The 23,505-nt window shown below is 63.2% G+C and overlaps 1 protein-coding gene across 1 annotated transcript; it reads left to right on the top strand.

Moving 5' to 3' along the window:
- The first annotated feature begins 6,709 nt into the window (after nucleotides 1–6,709).
- On the top strand, nucleotides 6,710–15,528 carry EXOC3L4 (exocyst complex component 3 like 4). The gene is made up of 11 exons (XM_081112169.1): nucleotides 6,710–7,139; nucleotides 7,965–8,595; nucleotides 9,454–9,565; nucleotides 9,821–9,943; nucleotides 10,275–10,375; nucleotides 10,625–10,705; nucleotides 12,096–12,210; nucleotides 13,146–13,265; nucleotides 13,358–13,510; nucleotides 13,991–14,112; nucleotides 15,036–15,528. Exons 1-11 carry the CDS (start codon nucleotides 6,722–6,724, stop codon nucleotides 15,214–15,216), a joined length of 2,157 nt encoding a protein of 718 aa, XP_080968295.1. The 5' UTR covers nucleotides 6,710–6,721; the 3' UTR covers nucleotides 15,217–15,528.
- The last annotated feature ends 7,977 nt before the right edge of the window (nucleotides 15,529–23,505 follow it).

The following is a 23,505-nucleotide window of genomic DNA, read 5'->3' as shown; positions in this document are numbered from 1 at the left end:
CATAGTAAACAGAGGGCTTCCCAGGGAAGGTGCTGGCAACTTGCCCCCGACTGGGCCCTCCTGCCGATGGCAGAGGCGCTCCGGCAGCCCAGGTGCCTTCCGATCTGCTATGGCTGGATTTCGCTCTCATGACAGTCTTCTGCTGAGACCCTAGGCCTCCGTCACTCAGGAGGCGCCTGCACTTAGAGAGGGTCTCTAGGCATGCTTCCGTTACAATGAGGCCAGCCGGGGTCCGAACCCAACAGCCGGTGTCCTTATCAGAAGAGGAGACACAGACACGTACAGAAGGGAGGACACGCGAGGACACAGGAAGAAGACGGCCACCTTCAAGCCGGGGGGAGAGGCCTCAGGAGACACCAGCCTGCGCACACCTGGGGCCCACCCTCCCGCCTCCAGAGCGGGGAGAAATAACTGTCTGTGTTGGAGGGCCTTTGGACCCCAGCCCACAGCCTGTCTGTTCTCCCAGCACCCGCTTTGTCCCCTCCCTGGTGGGACAGGCCTGGATCTGTCCTCCCTGGATTTTCCCTAAGTTTTTTTCCGGGCCGCTCGCGGCGGAATCCCCCGCAGCAGGGTGGGGCCGGCTTCTTCTGGGAAGTCTCAGTGACCCTCCCCACAAAGCTCTTCAGCCTGAGCCTGGGAGGAGCGGGCCTGCCCCACGCACGGCTCCCAGGTGGACCCCTCCCTGCCCAGGGAGCCGCCTCCTCAGCCCTGGAGCCTCCCCTTCCAGCTCCCGCACCCTCTGTGCTGGCGCGTGGCTCGCAGGGCGCCCAGTGCTGTCACTGTGCCCCCCACCCTGCCAGCCGGGCCCACGGTTCTGCTCTCCTGGCTCTCAGGCAGGGCCCCTGGGGTGAGCCTGGCGGGCAGGCCTGGTGCTGGCACCTCTGTCCTGGAGGGAGCAGTGGGCTGGGGTCCCCCGCTGGCCCGGGGCTGACCGCAGGAGGAGCTGGCAGGGAGAGCTGTCCCCAGCGGCGTCCACTGCTCCGGAGCCCGCCTCCTGGGCCTTGAACCTCAGCCTGAGCCCTGGGCTTGCTGGACTCAAAGGTTGGAGAGATTGCGCTGGGAAGGAAGGGCTGGAATGTTTCTGAAAGTGAAAGTATGGGGGGGAGGGGGGCTGGGGGGAAGCAGGGGGCAAGGCAGTGGCGGGTTGCTGGCCTCAGCTGGGAAGTCCCAGCTGTTGGTCACTGGCTCTGGCTGCCTGGCTGCCAGAGGCCTCACTGCGGCCGGCTCTGAGGGCCCGCTCAGAGCCTCTCCTGGTGGCTTGTCCCGTCAGGGCCCAGTGTCTCCGTCCTCAGCAGGTATGTCCCCTGCAGGTGGAGCAGGAGGGTCACAGGGGTGCCGTGGCCGGTGGGCGGGGACTCAGGGACTGAGTACCATTCCGGGCCTCCCAGTGGCCTTCCAGGCCTCCGCTCTGCCCGGAGCCCAGGCCGGCGCGCCAGCTAAGTCACAGTGGACACACACAGGCAGACAGGCAGGGACATAAAGACAGGCATGCAGGCGCAGACAGACACACGGACTCGGGGAGAGCACTCGCAGATGGCCGGAGGCACATACGTTCTAGATCAGAGGTGCACACGAGGAGACACACGTAGGCCCACACAGAAGTGTGGGCACACCCACGGGCTTACGCTCCTGCCTGAGATTGCTTATCTGTTTTCCTTGGGCACCTGCCCAGTGGGTTGGACCCAGCCCCTGTCCTGAGGGGGTCCTGGTTAGAGGGGAGGTGCCCCAGACCCTGTCATTGTCCTTTAGTCACTGGAGAAGGTATGCCAGGGCCAGACCAGCTCAGAGCGGGAGGTGCTGACCACGCTCTGCGGTTCAGCTGCTCCAGGAAGGCTTCTTGGAGGAGGAGTCACTTGTGCTGAGCCTTGAAGGAGCTGGCAGCTGGGGAAGGTGGGGGTGAGGTCACTATTGGCAGAGGGCGCAGCCTGTGCAAAGGTGGGGGAGAGGTGAGTGCTTCTGAGCTCAGAGGTGGTGAGTGGGGAGGAAGCCAGAGGGGCTTGAGCTCCAGCCAAGGAGAGTCTGCTTCCCTGAGTGATGGCAGCCCCGAGGGTCTCATGTGTTTGTGGCTATCGAGGGGAGCCCACAGGTTTTTCTGGGGTACAGGAAAGCTATTTTCTAAGCAGACGATCATATCTCCTACGAATAATGATGGTTTTAGCAGGTCTTTCCAATTTTTCTACCTCTTCTTTTTCTTGCCTTATAGCAGTGGTTCTCAACCTGTGGGTCGTGACCCCTTTGGCGGTAGAACGACCCTTTCACAGGGGTCGCCTAAGACCATCCTGCATATCAGATATTTACATGACGATTCACAACAGTAGCAACATGACAGTTATGAAGTAGCAACGAAAATAATTTTATGGTTGGGTCACCACATGAGGAACTGTATTTAAAGGGCCAGAAGGTTGAGAACCACTGCCTTATAGCGTTAACAGACACATGGGGGGTAGTATGGGGAGAACACACCTGTCTTATTTTTAGGAGACTCTTAGCTTAGCTTACAAGGAAGGGTTTCAAGGGAGGTTTGTGTTTCGGCAGGATCCCCCCCGCCCCCCTTCTCTCCACCAATTGCTCTGAGGAGAAAGGATCCAAGTAGGACCTGTGACCAGATGATGGGGGATGGCAGGTGGGAGGTGACGGGGGGGGAGACAGTCGCCCTGGGGTACGGCCCAGGGTGCAAGCAGCCGCCTGCTTCCCGTGGCTGGTGTGGAGCTTTTAAGGGTGGGTGATGGCTCAGCCCAGGGAGGTGGGAGGTTGGGGGTGGGATGGGCGCTGACAGAAGATGAGGAGGGTGGGAGGGCAGTTCTAGGAACAGGGGTGGATGCTGAGGCTGGGGTAGGGAAGGGAGGAAGCCCAGGCCTGGCTTCTTGGTCACAGTTGGGTGGCACCCGATGGGAGCTCCCAATGACCATGGCTCCTGGGTGGCATAGCCACGGCCCCCGCCCCCCGCCCCTCGCTGGCTCTGCAGCTGTGCTGGCCTGACCTGGGGAGTGTGGGACCAGGGCTCAGGCTGGGCCTGGGTTTCCCGGGCCTTGAAGCTGGGCCTCTGGACACGGAGGGCAATGGGGCAGGGAGCCAGAGAGATGCCCTAGGGATGCGCGGAGGCCAGTGCGGGGCAGGGCCAAGGTGGGGTCCGCAGAGTCCAGCCCAGCAGGCCCCACCGTGGAGCCCAGGCAGGCCAGGCAGGGGCGACCTGACACTGCGGGTGCACTCCTCCTCCAGGCTGGCTCCGGGGTTACGGGGAGGCGGCTGGTGCTCAGAGGCTCTCAGGCCAGTAGAAGGGGACAGTCCCAAGTGCCCCTGAGCCGACAGGTGGTGCAGCACAGTCCAACGGCTCCACAGCCAGAGCTGTGGGTGCAGGTGAGGGCGCTGCAGGTGAGGCTGAAGGTCTCCCCGATGCTGCGCTTCAGATGCCAGGCTGCGGGCTGGGGCATGGCCCGAGCGGTGGGAGCCTCTGTGGGGCTTAGAGTAGGGGAGTGACCGGCTGCCTTGTGCCTCAGCGAGGTCAGGAATGGCTGGGGAAGCTGCAGGAGCAGGGCCACAGGGCTGGGGGACTGGCTGAGCCCGATGGGCCTGTGCTGCAGCTCTGATTTGAGCAGGCTGGGCCCCGAGTAACCTCCCACGAGACCACCCCCAGCTGCCCCATTGTCCGAGGAAGAGGGGCGTTTATCCAAGGCATCCCTTGAAATAAGCTTTAACCGTGCAGATATTCAGGCGTTTAAAGTAGTTGCCAGCAAAAAGACTCCTTTGAGCTGGCAGGGCCAGGAGTAGGCATTTTCACCTGACCTTATATTAGTACTAGAGGCCCAGTGCATGAAATTCGTGCATGGGAAGGGGGGGGGTATCCCTCAGCCCGGCCTGCAACCTCTCCAATTCGGGACCCCTCAGGGAATGTCTGACTACCAGTTTAGGCCCCATCCTACAGGGATGGGGCCTAAACCTGCAGTCAGACATCCCTCTTGCAATCTGGGACCGCTGGCTCCTAACCGCTCTCCTGCCTGCTTGCCTGATCGCCCCTAACTGCCTCTGCAGGCCTGATCACCACCTAACCACTCCCCTGCTGGCCTGATGGCCCCCAACTGACCTTCCCTGCCAGCCTGATGGCCCCCAACTGCCCTCCCCTGCTGGCCTGATCACCCCTAACCACCTCTCCCTTGGCTTTGTACAGAAGGAAGTCGGACGTCTGTCCGGAAGATGGCCGGTTGACCTAGTCTAATTAGCATATTACCCTTTTATTAGTATAGATCCGTGGTTGGCAAACAGCAGCTCGCGAACCACATGCAGCTCTTTGGCCCCTTGAGTGTGGCTCTTCCACAAAATACCACGTGCAGGCACGCATGTACAGTGCGATTGAAACTTCGTGGCCCATTTGCAGAAGTCGGTATTTTGTGGAAGAGCCACACTCAAGGGGCCAAAGAGCCGCATGTGGCTCGCGAGCCACGGTTTGCTGAGCCGCAGTTTGCCGACCACCGGTATAGATCATTATGGCTGCCGGAGGAATTATGCCACACAAATAGTTACAGTTGCAATTCACACGCAATTTATTCTTTTAACATTGCAGTGGGCATAAAGCTTATCAGCACACAGCACACTGTGACTCACAAAACTCCTGGCGCTGTGGGTACAGGCTTAGCGGGACCCCAAAACATGGCTTTCCTCTGGGGGCTGACTGGCAAGTCAGGTCAGGAGTTTCAGGTTTCAGGGGGCGTTGCGTGTAGCACGGAGATCCAGATCGGAGATCCGAGGCCCCGAGGAATGGGGAGGGAACTGCACCCAAAACTGAAGGCGATCGGCGAAGGTAAACTTCCAGCTGTCGAAGCCACCAGTGCAGTGCAGGGATCAAAGCAATCGCGACTACAAAGCTCTTTTGTCAAGCGATGATCAAGGGGGGTCTCTTCGGGGGATTCATTTTTACAGCCTGTTCGCACCCACCGCAGTCCAGGTGTTTATCTTATAGCTACGTCAGGGTTACAAGCGTTAATCAGCAATTACACAGGCGAACCTATGTCTATTATAGTAAGTCACTCTAAGTCAGTAATCGAAGTTCAATTCCTTATCTAAGGGATACACACGTTCAGGATAGTGGCGTATGTGTCCTTAATATTACACTTCGAACTTCAGGAAAGTTAACTCAAACATTTAAAAACCTTCTTTCACATTTTTAGACATTTTTAAACATTTCTATATATTACTACAACACCCCATCCCCCCCCCCCCGAATCTGCCTCTAGGCTCCGGGGAGACCTTCAAGTCTGACCCCCTCCTGCATCTGGGAGCTGCCCGCACCTTGGGCCCCTCTGCCAGCTGGCACGGTCCTCATCGCCACGCCTGCCCCTGCTGGGTGCTGAGGGGCACCAGGGAGTGGGGAGAGCAGGGGACCCGGCTCCTGTGGCGATGCTCCCTGCCTTGTGTGGGTGGGTCTGAGTCAAGGCAGGGTCGCTGAGCTCTGGCACCAGGGAGGACGGTGACCTGTGGCCGGGGCGTGGCCAACAAGGCTCCATCAATCACCTGGCCGGCCCCTCCCTCAGCAGGGCCTCCTGCCAGCTGCCCGCAGCCTCTGCGAAAGGAAGGTAGGTCTCTGCTGGCCCCTGGATGGGGGTGGGTGAGGGCCTGGGGAGAGGCTGTTCCTGCCTGATGTCCAAGGACCGGGTGCTGGCCCTCAGCTGGCCTCTGTGGGGGGTGGGAGCTGGGAATGAGCTGGGGCTCAGCCTCTTGGTCAGTGACTTCAGGAGGTCCTGTCCTTCCTTTGCCCCAGTTTCTCTGAGGCTAAACCCTCCACACACCCCTGCTGGGACCTCCCGTCCAGCTGTCCAGCCGGCAGAAAAGGCTCTCTCCTCTCCCACCCAGAGCTTCACCTAAAGCCCGAAAGCCAAGCACAGCCATGCTGGCTGAAAGGGAATGTGCCAGAGCCTGGGGGGCCTGGGTGTGCAGGGCCAGCCTCTGATCTGTACCCCCAGAGCCTAGGGCCCCTCTCCTCACCTGCTATGGGGGCAGATGTAATGGGTGAGAAACGGCCTTGGGCACCCCCAGCTCCTAGTTAAATATAGACCAGGGCCCCTCCCACCACCTCCCCCGGCTGGCTGCAAGTCCCCGATAAGCTGCCTCCTCCAATGCCCACAAGCTGACCCCTCCTCCCTCTGATTCTGACTCCCCCTGGGAAGGGGGGCTCCCAAGAGAGTCTGAGTGCCCCTTGAGCAGAAGCAGTTAGGCCTGACAGGCCGAATGGGGGTGAGCTGAGGCCTGGGGGGCGGCGAACGCTGTGGTGGTGGCTGGCATTTTAGGCCTGAGGACCTGAGGTCTAGGAAGTCCTGGATGTGGTTGCTGGGTGCAGCCCAGGGGACTGTGGCTCGGGCTGGGCCCCAGGACCTGCCTGCCCGTTTCCCCTCTCCACCTCTGCTGGAGGGTCTGGCCTGTATGAGCGGTGAGGATGGGCACCTGGGGGAGACCCCTGGAAGGAGTGTCAGGGGGGCTGCCTGGAGGAAGTGGCTGTCTACCTCTCTGCGCTGGCTGCAGCCTGGCACAGACAGCACTGGCCTGAGAGCTGCCTGGTGACACGCCATTGTGACAGCCCAGGACTCTCCTCCTGGGGGAAGCTTCCCTGACCACGCGACTGGGCCCTGCCAGGCGCCACCGGGCGCTCACACGCTTCTGTCCCGCTCCCCATGGCTGGGCACCCTCAGGCCCCCTGTGCTTCCGCTTTGTCCCCAGCTCTCCTGCTGCTGCCATGCAGACCGCACCTCGGACGGTGGCCGCTGCGCTGGAGCTGCACAGCCCCAAGGAGCCTGGGGAGCCACCGACCCCAGTGCCGGGCACTCGGCGGGCAAGCAGCGGGGAAGGGCCCAGCGCCCAGCGCGAGGCCTTGATGCCAGGCCTGGGCGCCTTCCAGCGGGCCTTCTCCCGGGTGAGCCAGCGGGCCACGGGCCGGGCCTCGGAGGAGGACCCAGGCCTGCTCCGCCGCAGCTCCCGCTTCCTGTTCCGGTCCCTGCGACGCTCCAAGGACCACAGGCCGGCCGTGGACCAGGACCAGGCCACTGCTGGGCCAGGGGCAGGCCACGGCCCCGAGGAGCTCTCCAGGGCCACTGACGGCGTTGGCCAGCAGGCATCCCCCAGGGAGGAGCCGGAGGAGCTGGAATCTGAGGCAGGTGAGGGCGGCACCAACAGCACAAAGCCGGGGGGGGGGGGGGGGGGGGGGGGGGGGGGGACTGAGGCCAGAGGGCGGACAGCGGAGCCCAGGGCCGGCCAGGCTCTCCCCAGCCCCCCAACCCCTGCCCCCGCACAGCTGCATTTTAAATTCCTCTGGCATTTCCTGTGGGCGCAGGAGAGGGAGGCTCAGAGAGATGAAGTGACTCTCATGCCTCACAGCTGGGACGGGAGAAATGGCACTGGAATCCAGACTTGCGGCTCCAGAGCCCTGGCCTCTTCCAGCCTCCCTGGCTCCTGGCCGAACTAGTGATGGACAAGGCGCTGCCCTCTTAGGCCACGGGTCACAGAGCCTGCAGGGAGCCATGGCAGCCTGGAGGGGCGGCCGGGGTGGCCCAGGAGAGGACACACAGGTGCTGTGCCCTGAAGGGGGGCACAGGGGGAAGTAGAGGCTCCCAGAGCAGGGGGCTGGCCCTGAGCAGGAGCAGCACAGGGGCAGCAGCCTGGGCATTGCAGTCTGACCCCTGGACCTGCAGGAGGGGCTGCACTTGAGGCCCAGGTAGGGCTCAGCAGAGCTGGGTTGGCGGGAGCGGAGGGGGGTGGGGGGTGGGGGGCAGGGGCTGATCCACATGCGTCTGCAGCCAGGCTTGTGCCTGGGGTTCTGTCTCTTCAAACGTGATTCAGGGGGTTCCGGCAGTTGGGGATGTTGCTCCTGGAGCGGCCTTCAGCCGAGCTCTGGGACCAGGCAGCGCCGCTCCGGGGTCAGACTGGGGGCTACAGGCTCGCGGGGTCCCCTCACTGCCCCTCTCCTGCCTCCTGGCGAAAAGGCAAGTCCGTGGCGGATCTCATCACCGAGTGGCAGCTGCTGGTGGCCTTCGAACAGCTGCAGCGCCTGGAGACGCGGCTGGTGGCCGAGAAAGCGTCGCACACCTTTGAGCGGGACCCCACGGGCTTCGCGCGGCGGGCCATGGACGTGTGCCTGCACTACGACGGGCTGGCCGCGGAGATCCGCGCCATCGTGCGCGAAACGCTGGGCCCCGACGGCGTGGCCGCGGACGCGCTGGCCGAGTTGGCCCGCGTCGTGCGCGCCGAAGAGGAGGCGCACCCGGGACCCCCCGCCGACGGCGACTTCCTGCGCACGCCGCGCCGCTGGCGCCAGCTCTGGGAGGACGAGGTGCGGCGGAGCGCGCGGGAGCGCGTGCAGCGGGCGGGCGCCGGGGAGGCCGCGGGCCTGGCGCGCCTGCTGGCCGAGCTGGGCGGCCTGGTTCGCCGCGACCTGCAGAAAGTGCGGCTGGAGGTGCAGCCCGCGTACGCGGCCGCCGGCTTCCCCGCCTGGGAGACCTACCTGCGCGCCTACCACGGCGCTGTGGCCCAGCGCCTCCAGGAGCTCGCGCGGGACGCGCGCGGCTGCGAGCAGCTCTACATCCTGCTGGACTGGGCCGCCAACGTCTATGGCAGGTGAGGGTCCCGGGCGGCACAGAGGGGCGGGCCCCTTCCCCCTCCCTTTTCTTCCTGGGCGGGGCTGGTGAGAGTCCCGCAGGCCTCTGGCATCCTTTCCTGCGGCTCTAGGCCATGGTGTGCTCACAAGGGGCCACCCAGGCGCCGGCTCCCAAAACTGGAGAGCTTCGGGGGGACTCCTACCTGGGCGGGGAACCCCCTAGAGGGCCTCTGCTGGTCCCCAGGGCGCCTCTACTAGTAAGTGACGTAGAGAAGGGCACCTCCAGGCGGCACACAGCGGCGGGCTCCCGCTGCTCGGCGTGGGTGGGCTGTTACCCGCACGCTCTCCTTTGGATGCCCCGAAGGAGCAGGCACAGGCCGACCACCCCCGGCTCTGCAGTGTGATGGGCAGGTCGCCTCTGCGCTGAGCGCCCGCAGCCCACAGCCGGAGAGCGCGTGGGAGGAGGGTCCTGGGCGCGGTACGGGTTCTCGGAGAGACACTGGCCCCTCCCTGGGGTGGGCTGGATAGCGACAGGTGCCTGAGCTGCGTGGCCCTGGGGCGCTTAGAGCTCCGTTGGGGGTGTACTCCGACCATGAGGGTAGAGGTCACTTCCGAGGCAGCCTGGCCAAGGTCCATGTGGAAGCCGTTCCTATGCATTCTGTGCGCACACAGCTGATTGGGCCGGTGCCAGGAAGCCCGGCTTGGGGGAGAAGCTTGGGGGTGAAGCTTGAGGTTGGAGGACGGGGTGGAATGTGTGATTGGAGACTCAGGTTTGGGGCCCTGCGGTGATGGTGGTGATAGTGTTACTCTTTGAGCCCGGCCAGAGGGGCGTGGGGTGGGGGGCAGCCGCTGCCTCATCACCCCCTCCTGCCTTCCAGTCCTAATTTCCTGGGCGCCCCGGACCTGACTCTGTCCACGGAGCCGCTGCCCCCGCTCCTGGCCCCAGAAGTGTGGGCCCAACTGGAGAGCGATTACACCAGCTTCCTAGAGGTGAGGAGGGGCGTGGCTAGACGGTGGGGGCGGGGCTAGACTATAGGGGGCGGGGCTAGACAGCAGGGGGCGGGCGTACGCTCAGCGCTCCAGCGGCCCAGGATAGCAATCCAAGGCTCCCCGCGGCCTGAGCCCTGGCGAGGTGGCCCTTGTCCCCAAGGACGCGCGGTGCGGCTCCTGAAGTAGGGGACACCCGATCTCCTTCCGGCAGGGTCTCACCGCGCCCTCCCCCCGCTCTTCCTCCCACCCCCCCAGACCAAGATCGCCAGCTGCTTCGAGAGCATCCTGCAGTTGGAGCAGAGCCGCTGGGCAGCCGCCGTGGACCCAGAGGTGCTGCAAGGCCGGTACCACTCGTCGCTGTCCATCGACATCCACATGGTGCGGCCCGGGAGGGGCTGAGGAGGGGACCTGTGTTTGGGAGTAGGGACACCCAAAGCTATAAAATCCAGTACCCCCTCCCCCACTCAGACGGGAGCTTGAAGGCCCACGTGGGGCGGGATGGGGTCCCCTGGTCGCATGGCCAGGCAGGGAACGCCAGGCCACAGCTCCCAGTTGGCCGTGGTGTGGGGCGTTGGGAGGGTTGGCCTCCACGTTGAGGCGGCTGGAAGCTGGAGCCCAGATGTGAGACAGCAGGGCGGGCTGGAGCCACTAGCTGGGGCCTGGGGGTCCAGGGCTCAGAGGCCGGCTCAGAGCGTGGCCTCGCTCCTAGCTGGTGGCAGAGCACGTGAAGGCGGCGGGGGCCATCTCCGCGGAGCTGGAGGCCACCACCTTGCGGATCTGCGCGCGGGCGCTTGGTCTCTTCCTGCCCAGGTGCGGGCCATCCTCGGCCAGGGCGGGTGGGGGTAGTGGTCAGGCCGGTGTGGATGGTGTCTCCCCGGGGGAGAGCCCATCCTGTTTGCTCAGAGTGGGAGGTCCGGACACGTGGGAGGGAGGGGCCTCATCCCAAGGCCCCGAAGCTTGGATGGGACTCGAGGGGAGGGTGGTTCTGAAGGGAGGGAGGACCCGGGTCTTAGCGCGGCCAGGAAGGCTCCCCAAGGCCTCTGCGTACCCCGCCCACAGGTTTGAAAAGACTTTTCTGGAGTCGGAGGCGGTGAGCGAGCCGCACCTGGGCGCCAACATCAACGCCTGCGAGGAGCTCAGGTGGGTCTCCCGCTCCTCCTCGGCGCGGTGCCCAGCACGGTCAGCAGGGGGCGCGCGAGCTCTGGAAATCGGGGCACCGAAGGCGCACGCAAAGGAGACAAATTTGCAAAAAGGGGAATTCCCGGGAGGCCGCCTGGGCACCGCGGAGCCGAGTTCCGGGAAGAGATGCGGAGAGTTCCAAGGCTGAGCAGAGGCTGAGAAGTTCGAGCCGCCGGTCTCTGTCTGTTGCCAATCCGGTCCACATCCTGCCACTGTGGGCTCCATTTCTTTCCTCCCTGCATCCCAGCAGCCTTCGTTCTCTTTAGAACACGCCCTTTTCTGGGAAGCGGGGCTGTGCTGGGAGTGGGGCCGGGGTCCCTCTGCCCCAGAAGCCATTGGCCCTCCCTCTGGGCTGGCAGTGCTGCCCCATTCTGTGCCCTCAACCCTCGGCCAAGGCTCAGTGTGCTCCGTTGTGGAGGCACCAGCGGCTGCAGGGCAGCCAGCAACAGTGGACGCAGACGCTGAGCAGCCCCGGGTTCAGATCCCAGCTCGGCCACTTGCGGGCTGGGCTGTGCGCCTTGAGATGAGTCTCTTCCGCTTTCTGCGCCTCCTTTCCTGACCTGCCCCGTGGAGGTCAGACCACTGCTCCCTGGGACTCAGTGCCCTCGAGGGCCTGTGCGTAGTGGCTTCAGGAACCCTTGTGATGTGCCAGGGCTTTACCCACCTGGTGCCTTTCATCCCGAGGGTGGCGTCCCCATGTACAGATGGAAAGGAGAGGCTTAGGAAAGAAATGCCACTTGTCTATTGTCTGCAGCCAGTACGTGCTGCAGCCGGACTCAGAACCAGGCCTGTCTGAATCCAAACCAAGACCACAATGAGACCACTCTCTTGTCTCTAATCTGGGTCCGGCTTGTCCGGGCGGCCCCAGGGAACATTCTCTGCACCTTGGTGGGCAGGTAGCCCCTGGTCCAGCCCCTGATGGCATGTTAGCCCGCCCTTCTGTGTCCCTGTACTGGGGCCTGGGCATAGCCTGGCCCTCAATTGCCTCCACACTGAAATGGGCATTGGCACCTGCAGGGAGGCGGTCAGAGGCTCCAAGAAGGGCCCCTGGTCCAGGCTGGGCTGGGCTGCACTCTCCCGGAGGGATGGCGGGTTGGCCTAGAGCTGCCGCAGGGGAGCTCTGTGTGCAATGGGCCACGCCCGTGCCCCTGAACTGTGCTTCCATGACTGGCTCCTGGGGCTTTGGTGCTGTCCCCTCACTTGGCTCTGCTCCCAGGGTTACTACCTTGTGTGTCCTAGGCCCTTTGCAGTCTAAGGGAGTGAAGCTGCATGGCACCTAGCCCGCATGACTGCACGCCGGGCCTTGTCCCGCACCCTTGCTACTTTGTAACCTGTCCTGGCCCCTCCCCAGGACCAGCCTACTGGCCAGGTTCCCAGGAGCCTTCACGGAGCTGGAGCAGCCCCTCGTGGCTGCCACCTGCACCTTCCAGAAGCGGCTGCTCCAGGGTTTGCAGCACAATGTGCAGGTGAGTGGCACGGGCCCTCTCTGCCTACTTTCCACACCCAGTGAGTGCCCCCTGGGCCCTGGGGCCCAAGTCACAGCATTCGTTACTCCAGGGGCAGTTTCAGGGGTGGGGTGGGGCAAGTGACCCAGACAAGGTCCCAGCTGGGCAGGGATGGTCAGTCGCTACTTCCTGGAGACTGTAGGTCAAGAAACCAGGCCTGCCTGGCAGGCATGGCTCAGTGGTTGAGCATCGACTTAAGAACCAGGTCAAAGTTCGATTCCGGGTCAGGTCACATGCCCAGGTTGCAGGCTTGATCCCCAGTGTGGGGCCTGGAGCAGGCAGCTGATCAATGATTCTCTCTCATTGATGTTTCTCTCTTTCTCCCTTTTCCTTCTTCTCTGAAATCAATAATATACATATATTATATATATATGTATATATATATTTTAAAAGAGCCCTAGCCGATTTGGCTCAGTGCTGGCCTGCAGTCTGAAGGGTCCTGGGTTCGATTGTGGTCAGGGGCACATGCCCGGATTGCAGGCTCTATCCCCAGTAGAGGGTGTGCAGGAGGCAGCAGATCAATGATTCTCTCATTATTGATATTTCTATCTCTCTCGCTTCTTCTCTGAAATCAATAAAAAAATATATTTTAAAAAACTTTATCACTTAAAAAAATAAAAATAAAAGCAAATAAAAAAGAAACCAGGCCCCTTACCCAGCAAGACCTGGCTGCAGGCTCCAACCCAAACCCGAGCCCCTGGGAAAGCCCCGTGCATCACTGGTAGGGAGGCCCGGGGCACCCTACGCGGGGAGAAGGGGGTCAGAGAGACCCCCAGGGTTTCTTCCTGTTGACAGACTGGCCTCCCTGCCTGGCTGTCAGGAGCCCCGCATGGCTCCAGGGGAGGCCCAGTGGCTGGGCGGGCACAGTGGGAAGAGCCCCCCTTGTCCTCGCCCAGCCGCTCTTCAGGCTCCTGTGCACCAAGGCCTGGCTGACGCAGGACACGCTGCAGCCCCTCATGGACAAGGTGGTGGCCTTCGCCGGCCACCTGGAGCGCGTGGCGCCACCTCGCGCGCAGGTATTTGGGAGGAGCGTGGCCCTGGTGGGTTCCTGCCCAAAGCCAGGCCCGGGACCCTGACCTTGACCCTGACCCTGACCCGCCCCGCCCAGGAGACCCTGCAGGAGGCGCACCGCTACGTGGTCCGCGAGTACCTGGCCCAGGCGCTGAGGCCTCGCGAGCGGTTCCGGGGCGCCGAGCGCCTGACCGGCTCCCAGAAGATGGGCCTGGACGCCCAGGCCATTGGGGACACCTTCCGGGGCCTGGTGAGCGGCTCCCCTCCGCGGGGCTCTTCGCTGCAGTTGGGTTGCTGCGAGAGGGGCGGGGCCGGAGCGGCGCTTTGCATACATTTACATATATTTACATATATTTTGTGGGGCTCCAAGAGCGAGGGCCGACACTGCATCTGACTGCACGGGGCTGTGGGAGGCCTTTCCTCCACCCCGACCTCCAGCCTTTGGAGCAGAGGGCCTCCTCCCGACACATCCACCCCTCACCCGGCCGCTGGTCTGACTCCAGGCCGGACTTCCGGCTGGGCCTCAGTTTACCCTCCGAGCAGAGGCGTGAAGACCCTGAGCTGCACCCTGTAAGGTGCAGGCCTACCTGGCGGAGCCCCGAGGAAGGGTCGCGGTGGGGGCTGCGGGAAGGCCGCCGGTGCACTACGCAGGGGCTGCAGGCAGGGCCGCAAGGGGGTCCCGGGGAGGTGGCCAGCCCACAGGCTCAGGCGCGGCTCCCTGCCTCCGCAGGGCTCGGAGGCCACGTGGCTGGACCAGGCGATCCCGGGCGTGGCTGACATCCTGGGTGAGACCTACAAAGACGATATCCAGCGGCACCTGGAGGCGCTCATCGGGGGCTACCCCGACATCAGGTCTGTACCCCTGCTGCCCCGGCTCCCACAGGCTGCGGGCCGGGGCGGGTCCCATCCCTGAGGCCGTGGGTGGGCAGGTGAGGAGCCTGAGGGTGATGCGAGCTCATGCGAGGGGGCGCCTGGAAAAGAGGGTTCCCCTGCCTCATAATCTATTCTCTGTGGTTTTCACTCCGTCCTGTGGTGGGATGGGGGACCCCTGGAATCTGAGCGGGTCCGGTCCCTCCTCGGTGTCTGATGTTGGAGACATGTCCCCCCCTCCCCCCCACCCCCCGGTGGGGAACTTTTGGGGAACAAAGCCCTCTCTGGAAGCCCTGCCAGGAGGAAAGAGGCTTTGTTTGGGGGGAAGGGCGGAGGGGTGAGTCATCAGCCCGTGGGAATCCCAGCTCATGGCCTTGGGGATGGGATGGTGGAGGTGCAGGAGCACCTTCCGCAGCCCCCAGAGCCCCGCCCACACTGTCCCTCTGACAGACTCAGAGGGGCCCCCCTCAGCGCTCTGGGGCTCCCCTCCTGGCCCCGTGGGGTTCCCCTACCCTCAGTGGCCCTGCCCTCCCAGGCTCCTGGAGGCGGGTGCCCTGGCCAGGGAGGGGTGACTAAGGAGGCCTCCTCCACCTCCCTCCTCCACCGGCCTTTCCCCTTGCTGCCTGGTTGGGCTCCCCTTTCCCAGGCCCATGATGCCCCTGGCCCGCCACCCTGTGCACATGCATCCTCCTCCCTCGCCCCCTCCCCCCGCCCCACAGCATTTCCTGAGCCTCTGCCTAGGCGTTTCCCCAGCTGGTGGCCCCTTCTCTCCACCAGACGGACCCTCCAGGCCAGCGCTCCTCCGCCCGCCTCTCTCAGACCAGCCCCAGCAGCCGTTCCCCTCACCCGGGGCCTGGGGTGTCCCTGGACGGGCTGGGTCTGCACTGAGGGTCATGTCTCTGCAGGCACGAGCACGTGCTGGCCATCCTGGCGCTGCGCCGCCTGGGCCGCCGGCGGAACCACCGCCTCCTGCAGCGCGCCCAGGACCTGCTGAGCGCAGGCCGCGCCGACACCGCGGGGGCCCGCGTGCTCTTTGAGGAGATCCAGGTGCCCGCCTCGGTGGACTTGCTCATCACCTGTATCTAGTGCTCCCGCGGGCGGAGCGAGCTGACCTCAGGGGGCGCTGGGGGAGGTGAGGCTCAGCCACTGTCCCCCTGGCCTGAGCCCCACTCCAGGAGTCCAGGGAGGCACTCCCAGCCCTGCCCCAGGTCAGCCCAGAGCCATGAAGCTTCCATCCTCAGCCACGCGTGGCCGCTGGGCCAGAGGGACAGCAATGGCGGAGGCATTTCAGGCACCTGCTGGGGAGTGTGGGGCAGGGGCTCCGGTCCATGGTGTTGGCACCACCCGGTCTGAGCGCGAGACACAGAGTTTTAAAAAATAAACGTGAATTGCAGCGGTGCTCCCCTCGGAAAGGCAGGCCAAGACGGCTGGGAGCAGGAGGCCTGGGGCCCCATGTGCCAGGGAAGGTCCTGTGGCCCCATTTAGTGGATGCGGAGACGGAGGCAGGCCCAGAGCTGGGGAGGCCCACACCTGTGGCTGCCGAGCAAAACAGGCTCCCGCCCTGGAATTCGGGGTTCGCTGCCTGAGGTGCCGGGAGCCCCGCTCAGCGGGGGGCCTGGGAGACAAGGAACCGCCAAGGTTTGTTGTGTGGCATCAGGGATTGGGTTAGACATGAGGGACTTCAGGCTGAGGGGCTCCTGCCAGGCAAGTGAAACCCTCGGGTGTGGGGGCTGACCCCATAGGCCTGGGCTCGGAGCGGGGGCTGAAAGGAGATCCCTCCATTGGGCACCTGGCTCCAGCCTTCTGGCGAGGCTGCTGGGAACCTCATTTGCATTGGCAACCTCAGCTTGACGGGAACCTGGGTGTGAGGTGAGGGAGTAGACCGGAGTCATGGAAACAGGCAGAGGCCTCCCCGCTCCCCCCTGCACAGAAGGCCCCACTGCCTCGGCCTGGCCGTGACCATGGCAGCGCGAGGGAGCAGGTGGCTGCAGGGGCCAGGACTTCCCGGCCAGGCCTCAGTTTATCCCTCTGGAGCCAGGCCCCTTGGAGCCCGAGGAAGCTGTCCCCCAAGCACAGGGCGAGGGTCCTGAAAGGCTGCAGGGCCGGCACGCAGGGGCAGGGGCCGTGCGTCTGCAGACCCTCCGGGCCCACCTCCCTGCGCTGCCGACCGGCACTGAGCAGAGCCCAGGCAGGGCTGTCCTGCTCCCTCCCCGGGGCTGCCGCACAGCCAGGGCTGAGTCCTGGTGGGCCCCAGGGGTGGGAGCAGGCACGCATGGGTGCTCAGGGTCTAGAGGTGGCGGGGGGGGGGGGAGTGCCCAGACCTCCCTGGTGGGAATCAGGTGGGGTGGGGTGGGTGGGGTGGAATGAGGAAGAGGAGAGGTTGGAGTTCTCAGGTTCCAGGTTGGGGGTGTGGCAGGGAATGTTTGAGAACTGCCACTGACCAGCAGTCCTGCGGGGGGAGGGGGGGCAGCCAGCAGAGCGTGAGCTGGCCCTGCCTCACACCAGGTGGCTGGGATGCTCAGCCACGGGGAGGGGGCCACAGAGGGTGCGAGCCCAGGCTGGGCTCACCCCAGGACTACATTTGGGCTGCAGGCTGCCCTCTGCACCTCCTCATGCCCTCCAGAGAGGCCTGGGCTGGAGCCCCCAGACTTCATGGAGCAGGCCCCGACTCCAGGCCCTCAGCTCAGGGGTGGACAGGACAGCCCTGTCCATGGAGGAGCCTGGGAACGTGGGCACTGGGGGAAGACCAGCGGAGGGAGGAGAGGGCGCCGCCAGGAGGAGGGTGCCAGGTAGAGGCAGGACCAGGGACCTGCTGGAGGGGACGCAGCCGGGACTCCAGCTGGAGGGGCACCAGGGGCTCCCAGGCTGTCCTGCCTCAGGAGAACTGCAGACACGGGGCACGGTCCCTCCATCCTCGGGTGTGGACCAGGGCCAGAACATTCCAGCAACACACGCACACACACACTTCCTTATTGGCCAGACAGCTTGGCCAGCACGGCCGGAAGCGGCTCTGGAGGCAGGCCCTAGCCCACGCTTGGCCTGGACCACAGGAGCCAAGTTCTCTGGGCTCTCCTCTCTGCAGGGCCTCATGGGACCTGGTGACAGGGAGGGTGGCAGGGTCCTGGGCACAGCCCCCACCCACCCCTGGGGCAGAATGACCGATGGCCGGAGCCCTGGGCCTGAAGCACGCAGGGTGTCCCCACCTCAGCCGGCCCTGTGGCTCCCAGCCTCCCCGACTGCACCGTTAGGAGCGGCTCATCCCCACTCGGCCTTGGGAAGCTGACTCCAGGCCCCAGACGCGGCTGGGCTGACAGGAACACGCACCAGGCCTGCCCGGGCATGGAGTTCCTGCCAGGAAACTCTCACTTCCTGTCTCCGAACCTGGAAGCTCAGGGAGACAGCGTGGTCTCCGCCTCAGAGCTCCCTGCGCCGTGAGGAGGCTGCTCAGTCATCCTGGGGCCTCTCCACACGCTGCCCACTCACCTCGGGCTTTGCTGCCACTCAGAGTTCCCCCCAGCCTTGCACCAGGGTCTTCCCAGCTTTTCTTGCAGACCATGGCCTGGCCATGCCCCTGGAACATGCAGTCATAGGGGCCTGGCTTTATGGCTGGCATTTACATCACCCTCCCCAGCCCGGGAGTCACAGACAGCGCCCCATTTCACTGGAAAAATTGAGGCACAGAGAGGTGAAGGACCTGGCCTACAGTCTCGTGGCTGGAAAGTGCAGAGCTAGGCCTGAACCCTGCCCCATGGCTGCAGGCCCCTCCCTGCCTGGCCCTGCACCTCACCTATACACGGGGGCAGCCCCCCTTGAAGGGCCCCTCACCACTGCCCAGGAGTGCTGGAGGCTAAGACCAGCAGGTCATAATTATGCAAGAAGTCCTTCAGAAGGCTCATGGACATTGGGGCTTTTAGCAAGGGGACAATGTTGGCTGAATGTCTCAGGGCAATCCCCTAAGTAACCTGATAATCTTTTACTGTTTGCCAACCTTACCTTTGATATGTATGTTTGCTTTGCTAAAGGACAAAACCTACAATAATAAGAGCTAATATGCTAATTAGACAGGGCTTCAACCTTGGGAATGAAGCAGGGGCTGTGAGAAAAGCCTTGGGGTCTCCGGTACCTGCAGGCAGCTGGAGGGAAGCCATCCCAGGTGCCAGAGAGATGCCGGGAGGGCGCTGGCAGCTGAGGGAAGGCCTACTCTTGCAAAAAGTTCGTGCTTCGGGCCTCTAGTGTGTAAATAAAAAGCTGTGGGTCCAGAGATTAAGCGAGCCAACTCCACTAGAGAAGGGTTTCTGCCTGGTTCCCCATGCCTTCTAAATTTATATTTCTTGTCTAGTGTATCCATTTATGCGCGGCCCTTCTCCAGGTTCCTGAACCCTTGCTGCGAAAGACTGCGGCCCAGGAGGGGAGAGGGGGCTGCTTGGTTCCCAGAGCAACCTGCTTCCCCAATCTCACTTCCTTCCTTTGCCACCACAAAGTCCCCTTAGGAACCCCACAGACCCGCGGGCCCCCCATGGTGGTCAGTGTCTGTCTGTGCTCAGGCCTGGAGGGAGGAACAGGGATTCGGCCTTCGCCTGCTCACTGCCCTTCCCCCCTCCAGTCCGTGAGAGTGCTGGGCAGTGGCTCTGTCCTGGGCACCATGGCAACAGAGAGCAGGGCCCCTTCCTGGGCCTCAAGGGGGGGATGTGCTGGGAGTTGGAGCTCCAAGGGTAGGTGCCACCAGGTCATAGCCCGGCCTCCCCGGGACCCTACTGTAGTGAAATGCTTGGAGGAGGACAGACGCGTGGACATGTCAGGCCTACACCTGGCCCACTGCTCTCCTGGGGCCCTCCCCCTGCCACAGCTGTATATACCACACACCTATTAGCGGCTAGTGAAACGTGTTACATGTTTTCATCTGTGACTTTGATATGTTTTGGGATCGTGGTCCATTCACTTAGTTCAAAATTAAAAAGGTATAAGAAGGATATAAGGTAAAAGGTCTCCTCTTCCTTCCTCTGTGTCCTTCCCTGGGGGACACCTGCCTGTAAACAGCCGAGGTTAACAAGGGAAACCTGAATGGCGAAGAGCCTGCCTTTGCTGTGGTCGTTGGGTGGGGGCGGGCAGTCCTTGAGCCGGGTAAGAATAAGTCCCCAAATACAGTAATGGGATCTCTGGATCTTAGGGAAGAGGAATGCTCGTGGCCGCGGGGCTGTCAGGGCGCAGCCACTGTGTGCCCGGCTCCCTCCCTCCGTGCAGGGTTAGGAATCAGCTTCTGGATTCCGAGGCCCCTGGGCTGGGATCCCAGCTCTGCACCTTCCTGGCTGTGTAACTTTGGGCAAGTGACTCCCGCTCTCTGGCTCTGTCTCCGGGGGAAAATGGGGAGCATTTGTGCAAAAATGCAAACGTGGCTCATGAGGGCCTGGCTGGCAGCAGTGTCCCGAGAGGAGCAGGTACTGCTGGTTGCAGGCACGGGCGCTGCAGCCTTCCCTGGCAAACCCAGAGCGTGTGCCAGCCCCATTTCCAGGAGGGAAGACTTGAGGCCCCGGGGGTGAGGCCACATGTCTAAAAACATCTATGTGGCCCGGCCGGCGTGGCTCAGTGATTGAGCATTGACCTCTGAATCAGGAGGTCACAGCTCAATTCCCAGTCAGGGCACATGCCCAGGTTGTGGGCTTGATCCCCAATAGGGGGGTGGGGGTGGGGGAGGGGTGTGCAGGAGGCAGCTGATCAATGATTCTCTCTCATCATTGATGTTTCTATCTCTCCCTCTCCCTTCCTCTCTGAAATCAATAAAAATATATTAAAAAATAATAATCTATACTAATAAAAGGGTAATATGCTAATTAAACCAAACATCCTTCTAAACAAAGCCATGGTGATGGGGAGCCAAGGCAGAGGTGGTTAGGGGTGATCAGGCCAGCAGGGGAGGGCAGTTAGGGGGTGATCAGGCTGGCCGGGGAGCAGTTAGGGGTATCAGGCTGGCAGGCAGAGGCGGTTAGGGGCGATCAGGCAGGCAGGCAGGCGAGCGGTTAGGAGCCAGCAGTCCTGGATTGTGAGAGGGATGTCCAACTGCTGGCTTAGGCCCAATCCCAGTCGGACATCTCTCAAGGGGTTCCGGATTGGAGAAGGTGCAGGCTGGGCTGAGGGATCCCCCCCACCCCATGCACGAATTTCGTGCACCAGGCCTCTAGTATAAAATAAAATAAAAATACCAATGTTCTGCCTTCCTTTTCCAAAGTCCAGACACCACAGAGTTCTCAAGTGTCGGATGAGGAGGAGAGCCCAGCACCCAGGCTCCGGGAAAAGTCATGCCCTTGGTGCTTTGGGCAGCCCTCCTCCTCTGGGCCCTGGCCCAGCCCTGCAGAGTGCTGGGATTCCCAGGAGCATTCCTGCCTCTGTCATTGGGTGGAGTCCAGCGGGGAGCAAACATGACTTCCTAGAAATCATGCGGGCTAGGGGAAGGCTGCAAGGGCAGCCCAGGCCTGGAGGAACAGGAGCTGGACTTGACCATTTTGCATCACCACCAAAAGCCATTGCGTAAGGCCAGGCCTTTTTAGGAGAGAGTTTGGGCCATTGGGGCGGTTCCTCCAGGAAGCCCTCCTGCGCTGCACTCCGTGGGAGGCCAAGTACTGGGGTCCTCTTGCCCCATGGACCCTGCAGAAGCCATTTAGCCTCAGGCCTCAGTTTCCCCAACTGCCAGACAAAAAAGGAAGTGTGGGGCCTGACTTCCTCCTGGGAGGAAGGGGAGGGGCTGTTCACAAGTAAACATCTTCGCATGGGGCAAGTGCCCCCGAGGGAGAGGGTGCCGGGAGGGTGGCTCCTGGCCAGCTGTCCCGTGGCCCCGGGGAGATCAGCTGACTCCGGCCCAGGACTGTGCAGCTGCCAGTGACCCCAAGTTAGTGACTTCTCCCGGTGGCCACAGGCCCCAGCCTCAAGGCCTCCGCCTGCGAGTCCCCTTGCCCTTCTGAGACTCAGTTTCCTCCTCTGTCAGCGGGGGACACGAGGGCCCTGAGCAGTGCAGTTAGTGAGGGGGCAACCCCAGGGAACAAGGGGCCCCAGGAAGGGTCCCCCAGTCAGGCGATGGCCTGGGAAGTAGAGGGAGAAGCAGGACTGATGGGCCAGCAGTGGAAATGCAAGTCATCTCATAGAGGGAAGTGGGCCAGGCCTGGGTGGGGGGCTGGGCGACAGCCCGGTGCCCTGGCCTCCTGGTCGGGGAGCCCACCCCACTGTCAGCACCCTCCTGTGCTGAAGGCCACGGCTTGGGCCTCACCTTTCCCGGAGTCTGGGTGCAGCCGGTCCCATGACCCACAGGCCCTCAGCCTCTGCCCATGAATGTGCCCCCTCTGCCTTCCATGCCCCTCTTCCCAGGAGCTTCTCCCAGGCAGCCCCCCCCCCCCAGTTCTGCCCCTGACAGTACCAGCACAGCCGGCACTCGCTCCCCACCCTCCCCCTCCCCCCATGTGGCTGGGTCCCTGAGGGAGTGGTGGAGACTCAGTTAATGAAAAAGATTATGTAATACTGGGACTTTCCCCCCCCCCCCCAAAGATGTAAACAAAGTGGAAGGCAGTAAAACCTCCCATTTCTGCATCTGAGCTGTCTGGCCTGGCAGTCCCTCCTTGTGACGTAAATACATAAAACTGCATTCCCACATTGATCAACATTGGGGGGAAGCACTGTTTCATGGGGTGCCCAGCTCCACCACGGACCCACAGACAGGGCTCAGTTTCCCCGCCTGAGAAAGGGGACAGTGAGGGAGCACCCATCTCAGAAGATTGCCTGATGGAAGCAGTTAACGTGCACAAAGCCCTCAGAACAGCCTGGGGTGGCAGCAGCCCGTGCCCACCGGTGCGAACGAACAAACAATGGGCATTCAGCCTTACAAAGGAAGGAAAGCCCGACACACGCCAGGACAGGGAGGAACCCTGACATCACGCTGAGGAATAAACCGGTCCCCCAGGACAGGCACGATATGATTCCACTTCCGGGAGGCACTTAGAATATCACACGCATATAGAGACGGAGAGTAGAATGCTGGTCGCCGGCGCTGGAGGAGGGGGAGGGGTTAGCTTTTGATGAGTTTCTCAGGGATGGCGGCAGCGCGATGGCTGCACCACAGTGCGAAGGTACTTAATGCCGCGGAGCTGCACGCGTCCACGATCAAAATGGTCCTTTTCGTTAGGCATCTGTTACCGCAGCTCTAAGAAAAAAGTCAGCTGTCACTTCTGAGCGGCCGGAAGGGGGGCAGAGCCATAGGCATGCAGCTCCCACGCGTGTGGTGGGGCCAAGGCCCTGGTCGCATTCGAGAAGCAGACCACGGCTCCTGGCCCTGAGCTGGCCCACCACCCCTGGGCCGGCCTGCGGGACTGTTGCCAGGCTGCCCCTGCTGCCGCCCTCCCTGCCGGGAACCCCGAGGGGACTGGATGGGGGACGGGACTGGGAAGGCACTGGCACTGGGACACGGGAGGGCCAGCAGCTGGCCAGCAGCACTCCCACCGCATGGGCTGCTCCCTCCTGCTGACGGCGATTCTGGGCTGGCCCGTGGCTGGCTCCCCTGGAAGGTCTCCTCACGTCAGGAATAGCTCCTGCCGAGTCAGCCCCACCTCCTCCCAGCTGTCATCCCTGGCCCCTGTGCAGCCCATCTGAGAGGCTTTCCCTCGCGCTGGGGGCTTCACGTACACGCCCTGTGCCCTGGGGAAGTGGCTGGTGCAACACACAAGGGCAAGGCAGCCCCCCCCCCCCCCCGGCCATTCACCCCCTGCCCTGGCCGCTGCTCAGGTGAAGCTGTGGAGAAGGGGGCAGGTGGGCTGGGCGGCCGGGCCAGGCTGTGCCCTGCGGAGGAGCGTTCCTGTCCGTGCTGACCAGGACCGGCTCTGCCGGACGGTGCTCGCCAGCTGGCAGAGTGTCCCAATCTGTGGGCCCGGGAGCTTCACAAGTGTCCCAATCTGGGGCGAGCAGGGGAGCTGACAGGAAAGCAGGTTTGCACAATGAGCCCTCTGGCAGCTGATGGCCTTGGGGGCCTGGCTTTCGTCTCCCATTCAACTGGGGAGCAGATGGGAGGCCCTCCCTGCCGCCCCTCCGGTGGCTCCTCTGAAAAACGCCTCCCCCGGAGTCAGGGAGAGAAAGGGGGGGTCCACCTACTGTCACTCCTGACGCCCCTCCCCTCCTCTAAGCCCCCCAAGCCTGGCACTTCCACCCAAGAGGAAGAGGAAGAGGAAGTTCTCGGTCCCCAGGGGCACCCCCAGCTCCCAGACCCGCCCGCCCTGCCATCCTCCCGGACCCAGGGGGAGCGGCGGCCCTCGGAGGTGGAGGGGTCACGGAGCAAACAAAAGGGGGCGGGCTGGCGGCTCCCCGAAAGGGAAGCAGGCGCAGCCGGGAAATTCCTGAATGACT

This window comes from Myotis nattereri (assembly GCF_964212035.1).
Source record: "Myotis nattereri genome assembly, chromosome: 1".
Lineage (NCBI taxonomy): Eukaryota > Metazoa > Chordata > Mammalia > Chiroptera > Vespertilionidae > Myotis > Myotis nattereri.
The sequence above is the reverse complement of the archived record's forward strand: the minus strand, read 5'-3'. Positions and strand labels throughout refer to the sequence as shown.

Coding starts and splice junctions, on each gene's coding strand:
- EXOC3L4 (XM_081112169.1), top strand. CDS start 6,722: ATGCAGACCGCACCTCGGACGGTGGCCGCTGCGCTGGAGCTGCACAGC. Junction 8,596..9,453: donor GCCGCCAACGTCTATGGCAG/GTGAGGGTCCCG, acceptor CCTGCCTTCCAG/TCCTAATTTCCTGGGCGCCC. Junction 12,211..13,145: donor GTTTGCAGCACAATGTGCAG/GTGAGTGGCACG, acceptor GTCCTCGCCCAG/CCGCTCTTCAGGCTCCTGTG.